At 39.5% G+C, this 16,993-nt stretch overlaps 1 protein-coding gene across 2 annotated transcripts; it reads right to left on the bottom strand.

Moving 5' to 3' along the window:
• Positions 1 to 1,042: 1,042 nt before the first annotated feature.
• Positions 1,043 to 16,339, bottom strand: TNMD (tenomodulin). 2 transcript variants are annotated; one of them, XM_045471062.1, is made up of 7 exons: positions 16,203 to 16,339; positions 15,916 to 16,047; positions 6,735 to 6,875; positions 6,423 to 6,524; positions 3,275 to 3,428; positions 1,720 to 1,886; positions 1,043 to 1,424 (listed from the first exon to the last, which is right to left on the bottom strand). In XM_045471062.1, exons 1-7 carry the CDS (start codon positions 16,248 to 16,250, stop codon positions 1,215 to 1,217), a joined length of 954 nt encoding a protein of 317 aa, XP_045327018.1. In that variant the 5' UTR covers positions 16,251 to 16,339; the 3' UTR covers positions 1,043 to 1,214. The 2 variants fall into 2 exon arrangements, with proteins under 2 accessions (XP_045327018.1, XP_045327019.1); XM_045471063.1 differs by lacking the exon at positions 6,423 to 6,524.
• Between the last annotated feature and the right edge of the window lie 654 nt (positions 16,340 to 16,993).

Here is a 16,993-nt window from a genome sequence, read left to right as displayed (position 1 = left end):
GGTAGACAGGAATTTTGAAGCTACAACTGGCTGGGACATCAAGGTTAATATTATCTTCTAACCACTGCTTTTTCTCTCTCTTATTACCCTTTTCCCTTTCCCAAGCAAAGTGTCATGTGATCAGAAACTAGGCCTTACCCTTCCTTTAAAAAAGTGGCATACTTCTAGGTGCGCCTGGGTGGCTCAGTCAGTTAAGCCTACGACTTCAGCTCAGGTCATGATCTCACAGTATGTGAGTTTGAGCCCTGCGTCAGGCTCTGTGCTGACAGCTCAGAGCCTGGAGCCTACTTCAGATTCTGTGTCTCACTCTTTCTGCCCCTTACCCAATCCCACACACACATACACACACACACTCTCTCAAAAATAAACATTAAAAAAAAAAAAAAAAGGAAAGTGGCATGCTGCTAGTTCCTTGTGGTTTTGGAGGGGGAAAAATCCCATTTGTTTCCTCAGCTGGGTGATTTGCTATGATGCCTATTTTTGTGAATGATATTTATGGATTCCCCCTTTCCAGACAATTGCCTTGGAAACTTATGTAACCAGACCCTAATCTAAAAAGAAGTCAGACTGAAGGTTATAAATGTTGAATGTGTCCAAAGTTGAGTTCCTGTTTATTGGAGGAGAGCCTGGGACCCTTTTTGCTAGGTTACCTTTCTCCTTTGCTGAGTCTGAGCACTTGGAACATTTTAGTGCTGGCCTGCTGTGACTCAGTGCCTGGCCAGCAGCTTAACAGATGCTTGAGCAAGACCACAATATGTCTCTCAGATAATTAAACACTGGGGCTATGCACAAGAGGACAAGTTTTTTTATGCATCAATTATGGGGACATTTTATTATCAGCCCCTCATTTCTACTTTCTCAATACAACATAGTAAACTACGATATTTGAGAATCCTTATTCTTTGCCCTTTCCTACTCCCCAAACCTGATACAATGCAAGTTTTCATCATTGTCATCCATGTTAGACAGATCTACTCCATTTCAGTTGCAGGAAATATTCTTAGTAAACATTTACCTAGTGTATTCAACAGCAATCAGGCCATTGATGATAATGTAAAAGTTTATTAGAACATGAAGAGAGAAATTACCTACAAGTAATTCTGGAGTACTGGCTACTAGGAGCCAAATGCCTCATAGGCAGAAATTCATTGAATAGCATGCATTTATTATATGTTGGCTGCCAGAAGTTTAAGCACTTGAGCTCAAACTTGCCATTAGACCCTCCCCAGCATGCGGGCCACCCACCAGTTGCAAGGCATAATTACACGACAGATAACCCGCCCTCCTTGGTAACAGTATGGATATGGGTAGTAACCTAGCAAGGGTTCACAGACACGGCGGCAGTAGCGGTTGCCTCGGCGGCAGTAAATACAACAATAACCTCTCTCATCCAGCATGGGGTCAAATTCTATTCCATTTTCAGTCTGAAAGAAGAATAAACCATGGTTGGAGGGTAAGGTTCACTAAGAAAAGGCCCACCAAGCAGGGAAGGACTATAAGACTACATGAACTGGGGACTGGTGAGAAACTAAATTCCTTAGTCTGATCAAGATTGATCAAGATTGATTATGAATGAGTCCCTTAGGGATTACAAGTTTCTTAAATATTTTTTGTTAAAACAATGACCATGCACCTTTTAATGACTTTGATCTAAGGAGTAGTGAGTTTTTTGAGGGCTCTTTGCTGTCCCTCTAACAGAGTGACATGAATGTAACTTACATAGTCATTTATTGGAAGTTCTCCCTCACTTGCTTGTCTGGCATGGCGGGTCTTTTCCACCTTCACTTGAGGGACCACCCACTGCTCATTTTGTTCAATCCCTTTTTTTTCATTGGTAGGAAAGTGAAGATCTTCACCATCCTCCTCAAAGTCTTGTAACTCTGAAACTAAGGGAATAAACACAAAGTTTTGATGCACCTCCTTTGCAAATGGTTCCCAAAAGAAGTCTTTGGGGTTATGGTGTTGGGAATAGAGATTTTCATTATCTTGTCAATGCCATCATTTAGGCAAGCATGAACCACTTTTCCAAACTCCTTCAGCTGCAATTATAAAGAGATTTTCCCCCAAACAAATCTGACTATTCCCATGTACGCAGATCTCTTCTTTGCTCATTTGGCATTGAATACTTACTGTTTGCCTTACTAGCACCCTAATTTTAAAAACCAGGAGAGGGGACTTAGGTGTCTCCCAACAATGATTTTACCTTTGATAAGTGCTGAGTAAATATTTTTTGATTGCTGGATTTGATTTAGTGCCCTCTGTCTTCCCCTGCTTTCTCCTCTCTTTCCTGTCTTAAAATGGTTTTTTTAAAAAAATTTCTATTTATGAATAATCCTCCATTTACAGAATAGTTGCAATGATTGTACAGAGTTCCTATATACCCTTTATCCAGTTTCTCCTAACATTAGCATCTTAAATAACCTTGGTACAATTATGAAAACTAAGAAATTAGTATTGATACAATTCTGTTAACTAAACTATAGACTTTATTCAGATTTCATCATTATTTCCATTAATGTCTTTTAGAAAAAGAATGTTGAAGCAGAAGTTTTAGCATCCAATCCAGAATATCACATTGTCTTTAGTTGCCTCTTTTTTTAAGCTGCCAAAAAGTACCAATAGCTTCTTGGTTTGGTAAGAGTGGTCTCTCTTGAATAAATAGTAATTTATTCTGTCTAGAATGAGGGAGGTCAAATTCTATATTAGCTGGGAAGAATAAGACGTCCAGAGACCTTTGCCTTTTCTATGAGCTGATTGGAAGTTGAGAGCTGACCTCTTCTACTGTAGATCTCTAGCCCTCAATTACTTTTATAGTGATTCCTAAAACAGCCACAAAGAAATTTGTATTACAATGACTGTCCTGTCTTCTGGGGAGAATGCCACCAGTCAACACAGAGAATCATTCTTGTGACAACAGAAAATTGTTTTGGCTCCTCTCTTCTGTTCTTGGGTTGGGTACACAGTGGTTTGAGCAATAGTCTGATATCCCAACTGCAATGAATATAGATGTGCAAAGAAAGATTACTTTTTTGCTATCACTAGTCACATTAGGGTGGCATTAACTTTGCTGGGATATTTAAAAGCCTGTCAGCATTGATTTATCTGATTTATAACTTGGCTGTGAGAAATTCCTTCCTCCCTTGGTGGTGAGCATATACAGTTTCATCTAAGATACAAGCTGATCATTTGTGTTCCTAGAAATGTAGTTTCTAAATGATGGGAACATTAACCTGTTACTGACTTTGGAAAGAGGAGGAGGAGAAGGAGGTCATACCTGCTATTAGAGTGGGATTGATCCAATACATGGTCACATTATTACAAATTTCCAGAATTTTGGAATTTTTCAGAAAGTCTCGGTTTTCAATAGGCTTTTCTGCTGGGACCCAAATCACAGACTGTTCAAAAAAAGTGGTGGTAATTTCTTCATTCTGAGAGAAGTTCAGGGTGGGGATAGGCAGAGAAATTAATAAAATGAGTGAGACATTATGGAATACTGGAAAACACTCTATTTTAAGTTTGGATAACAATTCCAATCCCAGGGCTGTCTGTGAACTAGCTGTGTATGTGCATACAGTAGGTGCCTTTGAGAGAGTTAAAAATTGATCCCTCTCTCAGGTCTAACAGTAAGGCTACTCACTGTACCAGGAGTTTGCTCTGCTAATATTTCACTTACAGTTAGGAAGGTTATCCATCGTTTTTCTGGGCCTCCCACTGGGCCATATATGTTTTAATTGGGCTTCTGGAACCCTGACTGATTTACATTTGTTTTTGCTCTTTTAAATGGATGTTGTGAGTGCCTGCCTTGTTTTAGGCTTGCAACTAAGATTGCAAGCAGGATTTGATCTCAAGCTGAAAAAGCTCCTATAATCCAAACTAGTGAGATCAATTAAATAGCAGTCGAACTTACTATTTTGGTTTTACAAGATTTGCCTGTTAATGGTGGCTAGTTGTAGTGTAAAAGATGTCTTTTTTTGTGTGTTACAGTCCAGTCTTTAGATTGTGACTTCACTGGCCTTACTGTTGTTTTACTCCTTTCATTCTAGATGCTTAGAGTTTGTCTCACAGTGTATTTTTCTTTAGGTAGCTTTTCTTATATTGTCAAGAACACTGCCTTCTCTTCAGTTTCTTGTATTGGAAGTAGTTGATCTATGTACCTACTTTCTTACTCACTTGTCTTTTGGGCCTTGACATTTCCCCCTACTCTTCAAAAAATTTTTTTAATGTTTATTTATTTATTTTGAGAGAGAGAGAGAAAGACAGAAGGAAAGAGAGCAGATGGGGGATGGGCAGAGAGAGAGGGAGAGAGAGAATCTCAAATAGGTCCAGCACCGACAGTGTGGAGCCCAATGTGGGGCTCAATCTCATGAACTGTGAGATCATTACCTGAACCAAGATGAAGAGTCAGACACTTAACCACCTGAGCCACCCAGGCACCCCAACATTTTCCCTACTCTTAATAAGGCTTTTACTTTTCTTTTTTGTTTCTTTCTAGCTTTATGATTTCAGTGTTTTTATTAATACGTTCTCTGAAATATGGCTTTCTATAATTTTTCCCTAGTTATTTAAAACTCTCAAGTCTTAGCTTCTTCAACTTTGAGTCTGTAAAGACCTTGGGATGTGTTGAAACGGATTGTAGAAAATGAGGTTGGTATGCTGACTAGCTTTGTTAGCAAAATCAGGGCTATTTATATACCTGCTCTGTATGTTTAGCATGCACAAACCATAGATACAGTGGTGAGAACAGAATAAGAGGGATTTTGTCATCCAGAACTGCAAACTTAACTCATAAAAAATCTGTAGCCTGAATATATATAATTGAAGATAAAAGTAATCTCACTATCATGAGATAAATACTTATGTTATTTAAAAGATTTGGCAAAATTAATTGAAGAATAAATTAGGGCCAAAATGAGACATTATGAGCCTTTGCCTTTATCTTTTTCAGAAAAATAAATCCTGTTGTATTAGTTCAAGGTTTTATTGCTGGCTGGCCCTACTCAAATGTTAACATTATTTTCTGTAAAAAAAAAAAAAAAGCAACATGTACTGCCTTTTTCTCCTATTGACTCTCCCTTCATCTTATCCTTGCCTAATTCCTAATTAGGCAGTAATTCCTAATATCCTGGAAGTTGTTCTGTTCCTCGGATGCATTGAATTTATGCTTTTTTTTAATCACCAAAATTTTTCACTACCATAGACCTTGAGAACACAGCATTGTCTCTGGGAAAGTTTCTTTTTTTCCTTGGCAATTCTAGTAACAAGGGTCTGTAATTTCCCTGGCCATAAGGAGACCAGTGGCATGTCTGGGGGAGCCAATGACAGTTCTGAGACTTGGGTAAAGGAAAGGATAAAGGGCTCCCTATCCCACATAACCCCCCAAAAAATAGAAAAAGGGAAGAAAAAAATAAATGGGTAGATGAGAATTAAAATAGAAAGAGCTATATAGGAAAATAGTGAAAAAATGGGGGAGAGAAAGAAGAAAGAGGTCTTTACAGTACATAGAGAGGCCACTGTGCCATTGCCATAATTTCATTTTACATTTGCCAGTTAAACACTAAAAGAAAACCAAATAAACCAAACAAATAATTGTTTCTTTCTGGCTACAGTGGGAATATGCTGCCACAATATGGCTTTAGCTAAGGTTCCCCTTATTCCTTCACTGATAGCAACATACTTTAGTTACAGGAGGAATATCAGGAAAGCATTAAGAGCCTCAAGGGCTTTAATGATAGGTGTGTTTTAGTGAATAATCCTCCATCCCCCACTAGGTTTTCAGGGGCCATTTAGTGATTGCACCAGTATCTTAGGTTGCCTTACCTTGGCCTGACAGTGTGTTTTCAGAGAATTGGTTATTACACTGCGGTTCTTACCTTCTTTGCTTTTGCCTTTCCTAGTGAGGTTAAATGCAGATTATTTCATTAGCAGAGTCTAGCATACAATGGTAAAGTGAATGAACTGGAATCTTTTAAATAGGTGAATGCCACAGTGTTATAAAAGTGGCAAGGATCTCAGGTGGCCTTGGGACTTTTCTTTTTAAGACTTTATCTTTAAGCAGGATTGCTTTAGTTCCTCTGGCTCACACATCTTACTAGAAATCTTTGGTTTAGAAGCAAATGTACAGAATGTTAATGGCTACCCAGGTATAAAAGTATAGTGTTGCTCCTAATAGCATGAACTTTCGTTTTTCAAAAGGCCCAAGTTCAAGATCCCAATCTGCTCCTCACTAGTTGTGTGACCTTGGAAAAGTCACATTTTGGTTCTGAACTCAGTTTCCTCATTGGAAAGTGAGGATAATAATAGCACCTCTCTGTAGGGTCATTGTAAGCATCAAATGAGAGTAAAGCATTTAGTACAATGTCTGGCATATAGTTAACACCCAATAAATGATGGCTTTTCCTACCGCTATTAATATTCTTACTTACCTCATCTATTTCCTCCTCTGGTTCAGAAAATTCAGGAATCACTTTAATCTGAGTTTTGATGAAGCATTTTTGAAGACCTACAAAGTAGATGCCAGTGTAACCCTATAAACAGACAAAAAAATAGACCTTCCTGAAATAGTGACAGTTAACGAGGTCCATGATCTATTAAGGCCCCAGGATGGCAAAATTTGAATTCAAAGGGAAAGCTTTTGTTTTACAAACTCAGTGGAGGCTAAAGGCTATTTTTTAACTTGACTCAAATGTTCTAATATTTTAAGTGGGAAACCTTGAGGGGTGGAATAACCAACTTACATTTTTAAAGTCATGTACTTCCAATGTTTCATCAGTACCATTTCCACTTCTGAATATTTCAGTTCTGGTCACTGGATCAATTTCCATGTAAATCTTCTTCTTCTCTCCATTGCTGTAGAAAGTGTGCTCCATGTCATATGTCTGGAAGAACAGAGGAAAACAAGCTCTAAGATACTCAGTGTGTCCCTTCATAAGACACTTTAATTGGGTAATATCTGGGGCACCTTCTGTTTCTGGAGCCTTTGTGGTGAGGTGCCATCTCAGCAGCTTACCATTGGGAATTCTCTGAGACTCAAGATTAAAGTGAGGTTCTTCTTGGCACTGAAGCTGATATGGGGATCCCTTCAGAGCCAGTATTTTGTATTCAACCCAAGTTGCTGAACTAATCACTAAAATTCCAACATTTTTTCTTGGCAGCCTTGATTAAATAGTGAATGATATTTTTGCAAACCAGCCTGTAAAGTATTTTTCCCTTACGTTAAGCAGAGGGATCATGTAAAACTGCTGCTGCTTCTTTAAGTTACCACTTCCCTTCCAAGTAGTGTTCACCCCCTCTCCCCATGAAATTCATTAGGGGCTGAGAAACAGATTTAAACACATGTAGAATGCTTAGGTATTGCTCTTTATCTCCTTATCTAACCAGGATTTTAATATTGCCTCAGCAGTCTTGGGTCTTTTTTAGAATCTGAAGACCATTCTCCTCGGCCAATATTAGGTAATACTCTTATCTAACCTCAACTGCTTCTTTTCCTTCCATTTCGACTCCAGGATACATTTATTGCCTTCCCCTGACCGTCTCTTTTATGGGCTAACTAAACCCACTCAGTTTATTCCTGAGTTTTGTTTTCCAAACCTAATTCAGTTGGCTTCAAGTATATTATACTTGAATATATGTAGAAATGTATTATACTTGAATATATATAGAATTCGACAATTGTGTCAAGTTCCCTGCACTAAGTAATATGGTATCATACAAGAATAGTGCCTTGAAAAGGCTTCTTTATCAGGTTGTTCCTGAGTGGTTGAAGCAAAACTCCAGATTCTCTCTGGCCCTCTACAAGAGGTAATTTTTTCTTAGGACCAAGAGAACCAGTCCCATCAAGTGTCCCAGTTTAGGAGTAAGCCCATTACCCATAACTGATGACATATTTGTAGCTAGAAGCAAATAACAAACCTAAAGTAATATGCTACCTGTCACAAACCAAGCCAGACCTGATATTGCCAGGTGGAAATCTCTTATTCCTGTTGTTAGGATGCTTCCTGCTATCAAGTTTTTTCCTACTTAGTTTTCCTTACAAAAAACATTTGGTAAATGAAAATTCCCCTAAAACAAGTCATTTATAGAGCCAATGTTGCTTTCTAATGATATGGCTTCCAGTGACAGAAGGCCTTTCAGAGCTTATACTGGGTCGGGATGCTTTTTAATGTCTGTGGGTGTCTGTGACTGAATGTTAGTTTAACCAGGTCAAATTCTCCCTAGCTCAACTAGAAAAACAAGTTAGAAGGGTTTGTAGAAACAATGTTGCTTCAAGTGTTAAAAGTCTTTGTAGCTGCTGAATAAGAAGCAATAATGTCATTTACTTCTTTGTAGCTCTGCAGTGCCTTGGACAGGGTCAGTATTTAAGTACTGGGTATACTAAATTAAATATTAACTATACAGCATATGTTTTTCCCATCAGGGACAGATTCTCAGCTTCATAAAGAGATTTTAAACATTGGCAAGGTCTTTTAAGACACCATACTTTAAAAGGGGAAGGAAAATGGTATTTACAACCTTTCAGCAACTGCAGAGTTAACTCAGGAATTCTGGCCTGGTTTGTGACAGGTAGCAAACAAATTCCTTTAGGCTTATTATTTGCTTCTAGTTGTAAATATTTCCTCAATTTCAGCTCTGCAGCCAGCTTGAGAAATGTCTACCTATGGCAAGAAATTGAACTCTAAGTAGGCCTGACCTAAGTAGAGGAGAGAGGCATCTACTTCAGATCCAGTCTTGTCAGATCTCCTAATGGGAGGGAATTTCTTTAGAAGTACTATACATTGTTGAGACAAATGTCGACACTACTAGTCATTGGGGGTGGGGTGGGGTGTTTGTTTCATGAGCAGCACCACTGATGGATTATTGCATGGAAAAATGAAGTTAGAGACTAGGGGATGTTGGAATGCTGCCTACCTGGGCAAAAGAAAAAAATACAGGCTGTATTTTCAATCATTGGTAGAAGACTATGGAACCATACCGGTGACATTTAGAATTTCAGTGTACTTCTGTGGAATGACTTTTCCTGCACTGTTGGCAATGTACTTCACTTGGACACCTTGCTAGATGAAAACTATTGGAAACTGCCAAGCTCAGCAGATCTTGATTACTTTCAACATTCCTTCAAAGAGGTTTTTTGGGTTTTTCTTTAGTTTGGTTTGATTTCGTGGGAGAGAAGGGGTCCATTCTGATCACATTCATTAACCACATTATTGGCTTATTTTTAGCAATGATAGGCTGCTAAATGGAGTGGGATCAGAATGACTTCATTTACTTGTGAATCCTGGATAAGGGGTGGGAGTGGGAAGCTATATATTCACCCAGATGGAATTCTACTATCGGAAGTGTCCTTTTGGAACAGACTGTCCTTGTCTAGGAAGATGATGCTGGTGGCCCACTTTGGACTGTTTGGGGATGGGTTTGAGCAAATCCAGACATACTGTCTCGCCCAGGTCCCTGTGGAGCACATTGCCTGGGAAATGGCTATGCAAGCGCCACTGGCCCATATGAAGACTGAGCTCATGCCTTTGGCCTCAGAAGTACTTTTCTCTCTACTAAGCTCAATGGCTCAGGGGCTGAGGGTCTTTCTGGAGATAAAGGACCAAATGGTTTTGTCCTTTCCAGGCACTAACTATAGCAGAGACAGGATGACTGGCCTGAGAAACGTATGACTGGGTGCTCAGTAGCTCATCTCACACTGTCCCCAACTCAGCTTTACTTCAGGAAGGACAGAGCAAGGACAGACTGTGATGAGGACGACACTACTGTCAAATTGGCAAATAGGGAAAGTTAATTATTGGTGTTTCTAGGTTCCTTTTTCTGTTCTTTTCATATCCTGTTTCCTTTGTACTGTCTTAGTCCTTCCCCTTCTTCCCATCTTCCCCTATCCTTTTGTTTCCTGTCTAGACATCAAAGAATCTCATGGTGCTTCAGGTCCCTTATGTCAAAGAAAAAATAAATTTGACAAATGATTTCACACTAAGATGACCGTGATTGGTATTTATCTCTTTAAAAAGTGGAGTGAAATACTTAAGTCAAAAGAATGAATTACTGATGATGGATTTTAAGCACAATGACACCAGGAATAAGAGATATTTGAGAGGCAAGGGCATCCTTCCAGCACCACTCTGATACGTTCCTGTTCTACCCACACATAGGTCTCATCTTAACTATAAGGACACTGGAGTGGGACAGGGAAGCCTATGGAGTGGGATATGACTCAGAAGTGAAATGAAATAGATATGTGGTTAAGTTCAGGTGGTGAGAGATGTAAGAAGACCACACTGAGAAAACATGGAGCAAAACCAAACTCATTTCTCTTCCCTGGCCCTTATACATTATTTCCTCATTCCAGTTAAATCCTCCACTCAGGTACAAATGAGCCCTAACTTCCCTCTTTCACAGTCTTCCATTTCTTGCCTCAGTTTGTGGCAATCTCTGAGATTAGTTTTTGTAAAAAAATACTGTTGCCTCAGACCCCAGTGTGACGGATCGATTTTGGGGGCAGGTGCCTTTAGCCTTTCCTGAAAGGGATTTGAGGACATTTGGCTTAGGTTTGTTTCTTAAAGCCTGTGATTAATCTAGCTGCTCTTCTCTCCACCTTCATCCTTTACTGTTTATGAGGTACACTCTCCAAAGGTGAAATACATGCTCAGAATAGCTGGTTATCAGGTGTTAGGCTGGAAGGAAGGGAAGGGAATGCATTGTACCATTTTATTACCAACCTAGCCTGTGGGAATTAAAGGGCCTCTGGGTATTTCTTTACCAACACAGAGCAGACAGATTGTTTCTTATGCAAAGTTGGACTTCTGCATCTTCAATCACCAGCTCTCAGCCCTGAAAAAAATTGGCATAAGCAGCACAAACATTCCTCTTTTTCAATGAGAAAAAAAAAAAACATTTCTTTCATCTACAGACTCAAGTTGGCTGGGAAGTTTTCCCATACCCACTATCCCCACCACCCCTCATTCTTATATGCATCTTAAGAATAGTAGAAAGAATCTTTAGACCAGGTTCTAGTCCTAGCCTCAACTCTGCCACTTAAAAGCTGTGTGACCTTGAGCACGTCACCAAATTTCTCTGGAAGTTCAGTTCCCATCTTTATCTCCCACTCCTTGCCAGATGCAATGTTGAATAGTTGACAAAATTACTTTTGCTCAGATTTGGACTAATACCTATCAGGTTGATGATTGGACTGCTACTATGCTATTATCTGTTGATCACCTGGGCTACTTTCCCTATACAGCTCCAGTCCCACTCTCAGCCTCTAAAAGACAGTTCCCTCTGAGGAGTCAGGTTTTCCTTGTTGGTGCCATGTAAGTTGCTCAGCAAATGCTGCCTTGTAGAATGGAGGGACTAAATCAGAATGTGCCCATTAGTAGCCAGAGTTCTCATCTACATGATTGGTATTAACCTCTTAATAACCTACAGCAAGAACTGGCCCAGTGAGAGCTGCTGTCTGTATAAGGGTGGACTTTCCTTCTGCAATGGTTTGGGAGGAAAATAAAATGAAGAGAAGCCTTCTTTTTTAAAATGCCAATGTGGCACCATCTGGTGAAGCTCAGTCCCTCTGCTAAAGAGATTCCAGCTATAACTCCAACTTTTTCCTTGAGGTATGAATGCTTCTCCAGACCCACATTTTAGCCACCAAACTGCTGTGTAGGAAAGCCCAGAGAACTCAGGAAAGAGAGTTTTATTCTTTATGTGCCTAGAAGAGGCATTGAAGAAGAAGATGGGTCTCTGGCCAATGCTAGTATTAGAGAAATAGGCACAGGAAAGCTAGATCCAGACTTAGCAAGGAAGTGCTTTTTCCGAACAAAGGATTTTCAGCATACGATGATATTGAGCTGGCAATCCTGGGTGATGCTGTCTTAATGATTATTTGCAGTTGAGGTGGGGAGAAGGCAGAAGGATGCCCACATATCCTTACCACTTCTCTTCTCATACTGATAGTATGGAGGAGTTGTGAGGATACCCCCAGTAATCTTGAGTGCTGTGTGCGCCTTAGGATTTATGGTTTCTAAAGAGTCCTAAAGTCACCAGGTAGTTCCTGGATACGGTAGGAAGGGCAGAATTTCATTTATTTAATTTATACCCTTTGGCCTCATTTTACAAAGGATTGGAGTGGATAGGTTACAAGGTTTGTGCTACATCTATAGATTGTTGATATAAGGGCTGGGATTTTTATGACTTGCTTTCTCCATGTTGGATGAATTAGCTGGGGAGTTGACTTCTAATTGCTTCAAGTTAAATGTGTAATGCAGGGAACTTTAAAGGAAGAATATTTCTCTAGGGTATTGGCTTCAAAGATCCTTGGGCAGTCACTGCCTAGAAGTGGAGCTTCATTGTGATGCATTCTCAAAATCTCTGGGACTGAATAGGTACCTTCCGTTTGGCTGAGAAAGCTGAATACAAGCATTTGATCGTCTGGCTTTCATTCAGCTTAAGTGGCTCCTATATGTGGTTGTGGGTTAGGGGCCTGGAGCCTGTAAGGGAGTGCAGCTGTTCCCCTAGGTTTAGTCCCTTTCATTTCACTTCATTTTGATGCTTTTCTCTTTTTGGAGTGTGTGTATGTGTGTGTATGCATTTGCACATGTATGCATGCACATGTGTTTATGCCTGGGGTGTGTGAGGAGAGGGAATCAAGCATGGCTTACTCTCACTTTGGGATCAAGAATCTGGGTCTTTTGTACACATCAAGGTGGGAGGTAATGAAGGAGGGGGAGGACTTACTGGCATGGAAATGTCAACATCAGATGTGAGATGTTAAATAAACACTGTTTATTATAAACAGATGTCAAAAAAAAAAAAAAAGAAACACAAAATAAAGAGAAGCTATGATGGAGGCTGAAGGAGCAAACACTAAGAGCTTGGAGGAAGCCCCAGGAGAACAACAAAAAAATCAGTCCATCCATAAGCACAGCAACATCAACAATTCTGTCTCCACGGGTTCCCACAGGTCCCATAGGCTTGTAAAGGAAAGCCCAGAAGAACCTGGGTTTTAATTTGTTAACTTTTGTTTCTTGCTAAGCCATACTCTTTTTTTTTTTTAAATAACATTTATTTATTTTTGAGAAACAGAGGGAGGCAGAGCATGAGCGGGGGCCGGGGGGTGGTGGGGAAAGAGACACATATAGAATCCGAAGGAGTCTCCAGGCTCTGAGCTGTTTGTTAGCACAGAACCCGATGCAGGGCCCGAACCCACAAACCACAAGACCATGACCTGAGCCGAAGTCAGAAGCTCAACTGACTGAGCCACCCAGGTGCCCCACATTTCTTGCTAAGCCATATTCTTTTTTTTTTTTTAATTTTTTTTTCAACGTTTATTTTTGGGACAGAGAGAGACAGAGCATGAACGGGGGAGGGGCAGAGAGAGGGGGAGACACAGAATCGGAAACAGGCTCCAGGCTCTGAGTTGCTAAGCCATATTCTTAAGGGGAGAGTCTTTGTGCAAGGTGCCTGGATCCTTTTCCCTTGCAAATCTTCCAAGACTAATCTGACTTCTTTTTCCTTCCTAGGATTCATAAGTCAGCTCTGAGGCAGGCTTATTGGCAGTCTCAGTCATTGGAAACATAGATGGTTTCTTGGGCTCTTTGGGAATTAAAGGTAGTGGTGGACTGAGTGAAGCATCCACATCTCCAGCTGGTTCCTGAGTTTGCAACGGACCCAGCTGGGTCTTGTGGTGAAGGCCAGGACGTAAATATCAAAGACAACAAATTACAGCTCCCCACTGGAATGGAGAACAAATAACCTTTGTTCATGGTGGGAAAACTTGACCCAGGGGACATATATTATCTTTTACCAGATTACCTCACAATAATTTTGTTCATTTCTGAGAACCCCTTTGCTGAAAAGTACATCCCAAGATGGATTACTTCATCCCAAGATGGATTACTTTATTTCATAGCATACTTGACCTCTTCTGTGCATGCACTGACTAGGTTTTAGTTTTGGTTTGAGGAATCACAGGATTGCTCCTTATAATGCATTAAGAAGAGAACTGAAGTGAGAAACAAAGATGATATGATATGGAAGTAGAGGGAACCATGGGCCCTGTTAGTGAGTTTGACACCTTGCAAGATAAAAGCAAGGTCCCACTTGTCATTTATAGTACTGAGGCAAATAACATTGAACGTTTAGAAAAACACATAAACTCTTTCAAAATAACATTTGCAGTACTAACAGTCACAAAAAAGGCCATCTGACCCACTGTTTAATCAAGCTTGTACAGGTGGTCAAAAGGGCTAGCTACCTACCACACTCAGTTAAGTACATTATGGCCATGGAGAACAAAAGGGTTTATTGTCCTCTAACTCACCCATAATTGTCAAAAGGACCCTATATTCAATATGTGAGGCAACACATCACCTAGAGAATTAGCTAAATGGTAACAGAATGGGAATGGAATGCATTTTGGCGCTCTTATTCATTTTCTGTTTCCTTCCTGATCTCTATTTCTTTGCCCACCTTGACAGCCTGAATATAGGTGGCTTCTCTAGAAAGATATGTGAACAGAAAGTAGTTCAGAAGCAGGGCACAGTGCAAGAGATGAGATGAGATGAGACAGAGAGAAAGAGAGAGAGACAGAGAGAGACAGAGAGAGAGAGAATGAGAGAAATGGCTAACTATAACCATTGGGTGATGCCTGAAATCCATTCTGGAACAAGGTGCAAATAAAAAAGCAGACAAAGATGGACTGGTTTGCTTTTCATTCTCCCTCTTACTTAAACTTGATAAGGTAGACTCTAGGATTAGATGAAAGTGGATATGACAGTAAAGGTGAAGAATCCAAGGGTAGCTGTGCCTTATTTCTCTGTTTTCTTTTGGACACTTGTGTAGTTAATTTTCTATTTTCTCCCCACTGCCTCTCCTTTTTCATCAATCCATACTCTTTCCTCTCTGTTCTTATCACTCCTTTGGCTCCCAGTAGTCTATGTAAACCCATTTTCTTCTTATCTTTCATCCCCCCTCCTGGATATGTGCCTTTCTCTTCCTACATTTGTTATCAAATAAAAATTATGATCTCATGATAACAAATTAATAGCAACAGTAACAACAACCCACATGCAGAGAGAAAAATGTGGCAAAGACATAAAACCATCTTCACACCTTGTAGCTTGTACATTTATTAATTCTCTCTTGAATGGAAATGGTTAGCATGAAGGGACCACTTTCTTTGGGTCACATCTAAATTTGCCTATTGTGTGTGAGTCTGGGTATAACAATAACACTAAGGTACACAAATATCAACGACAATGGCCAGTCAGGTTTACCAAATTACCCTAATATCAGAAGTTTTCTGAGATACCTGTGATTAATGACTTGGTGTCCCTTATTTCTACCTTGTGGCATTACTATCTCATGGGTCAGTGACAATTATGGCTAGTGAGGAGCAGAAAAGCGCTGTTTTTTTTTTAAGTCATAAATGCATGTGAAGTCAGGTATGAGAATTGCTTCTTCTGAAAAGGTATTTTCTGCCTGACCTCAGAACAGATACATTAAGTCAGAAACATAATCCCTGAAAATCCTTTGCTGCCATTTCTGGTGATTTCTTTTTATGTGGTTGTATATTACTTTTCCATCAGCTTCTGCCCAGATAATTGAAAGGGAGATGAAAAATATTTTTTCTTACAGTAAAAAATTTGCTTCTAGTAGGAGTCTTAACTTCTTAAACCCAAGCATTATAAAAGAATGGCTAATTCTACTCTTATCATTATTAACTGAAATGCAGAAAACAAACTTTCCTTTACCAAAATAATTACACAAATGAAAGAAAGCAAAATCTTGATTCAGTTCTTCATAAAACCAGAAAATATATGCAAAAGGGACTTAATGATTTTCATTTTCAGAGTAATATACACGTCAAGCACTAATTAAATTCAATCAAACTCAAAACAGAAGCATTAGATAATATGTGCATTTACTTACTTTTTTGGGTGTCTCCGGCCAGAAATGTTTGCCCCCCCAAAACAGGACAATTAGAGTTAGGGCCAGGATACCAAACACCAATCCACAAATCTTAAGTGATTTACATATCTTCTTGGATTTAAAAGCTTCTGCCTAAGAGAGAATAAAACAATATACAACAGCTCTTAAAATAGCAAGCCATAATTCAAAATCACCTTTGATTTCTCTTTTTAATGTTCACATTGCGATACAATAAATCTGTGAAACCATGCTTCTGCTCAAAAAGGAAAAAATATGAATCAACTTACATTTAGAATGTGACAGTCCTCACAGTTCTCTGGAGGATTCTTTGCCATGCTCTCTCAGCGCACAGTACTCTTTTCCTGCTTTGAGAGGACTGAGAGACCACTGCTGAGGTGGAGTTGCAAGTGAGTCAGCTAACAGATGCCAGAGGAGAAGCCGAATTTATATGGCTCAAATATGTCATACCAGAGCCTGAGGTAACCCAGGGGGCTCCTGTGCTGTGATTTGTTACATAGATATACCCATATATGTATATAACTTCTGTGCACAGAATTCCATCCTGATTGGCAAAGACAGAAGGTTATAATGAAAACTATTGTCCTGGGGGTTGGTTTGGAATGGGACCGAGCCTAGGACACATTGAAATGATTTTTCACTACGAACTTAAAATATCAGTGGCAACACATGCTGCACACTCCAGAAATAAGCAAACAAAACAAAAAAAAAGGAATGAAGTCCTGATTTCAATTCCATGTGATTTAACAAATATTTATTGCAGGAATATTAAATGTCAGGCACTGTACTTGGTGTTGGAAATTCAGAAATGAATAAGATACTGCCTCTGCCACTATGATAAAGTTCTTTGAGGACAGAGACCAATATGGTATCAACTAATTTTAATTAAAAACAGGGTTAAAAGATTACTTATAACTTTTCTCTCTCTCTTCATCCTAGCTCTCTCATTATTTTCCTTTTCTAAATCCTCTTCCTCAGTCTGTTCCTTAATGTTGATATTCTTTGTGGTTCTATCCTTGATGATCTTCTTAATCTACATACACTTCTTGTATGATCTCAC

The sequence above is a fragment of the Leopardus geoffroyi genome, chromosome X (genome assembly GCF_018350155.1).
Source record: "Leopardus geoffroyi isolate Oge1 chromosome X, O.geoffroyi_Oge1_pat1.0, whole genome shotgun sequence".
NCBI classification, from domain to species: domain Eukaryota; kingdom Metazoa; phylum Chordata; class Mammalia; order Carnivora; family Felidae; genus Leopardus; species Leopardus geoffroyi.
The sequence above is the reverse complement of the archived record's forward strand: the minus strand, read 5'-3'. Positions and strand labels throughout refer to the sequence as shown.

Excerpts from the sequence above, each read along its gene's own strand:
- TNMD (XM_045471062.1), bottom strand. The coding sequence starts at position 16,250 with ATGGCAAAGAATCCTCCAGAGAACTGTGAGGACTGTCACATTCTAAAT. Across the intron at positions 6,876-15,915 it reads GGCCGGAGACACCCAAAAAA|ACATATGACATGGAGCACAC; the intron begins GTAAGTAAATGC and ends CTGTTCTTCCAG. Across the intron at positions 1,425-1,719 it reads AACTTCCAATAAATGACTAT|ACTGAAAATGGAATAGAATT; the intron begins GTAAGTTACATT and ends TTCTTCTTTCAG.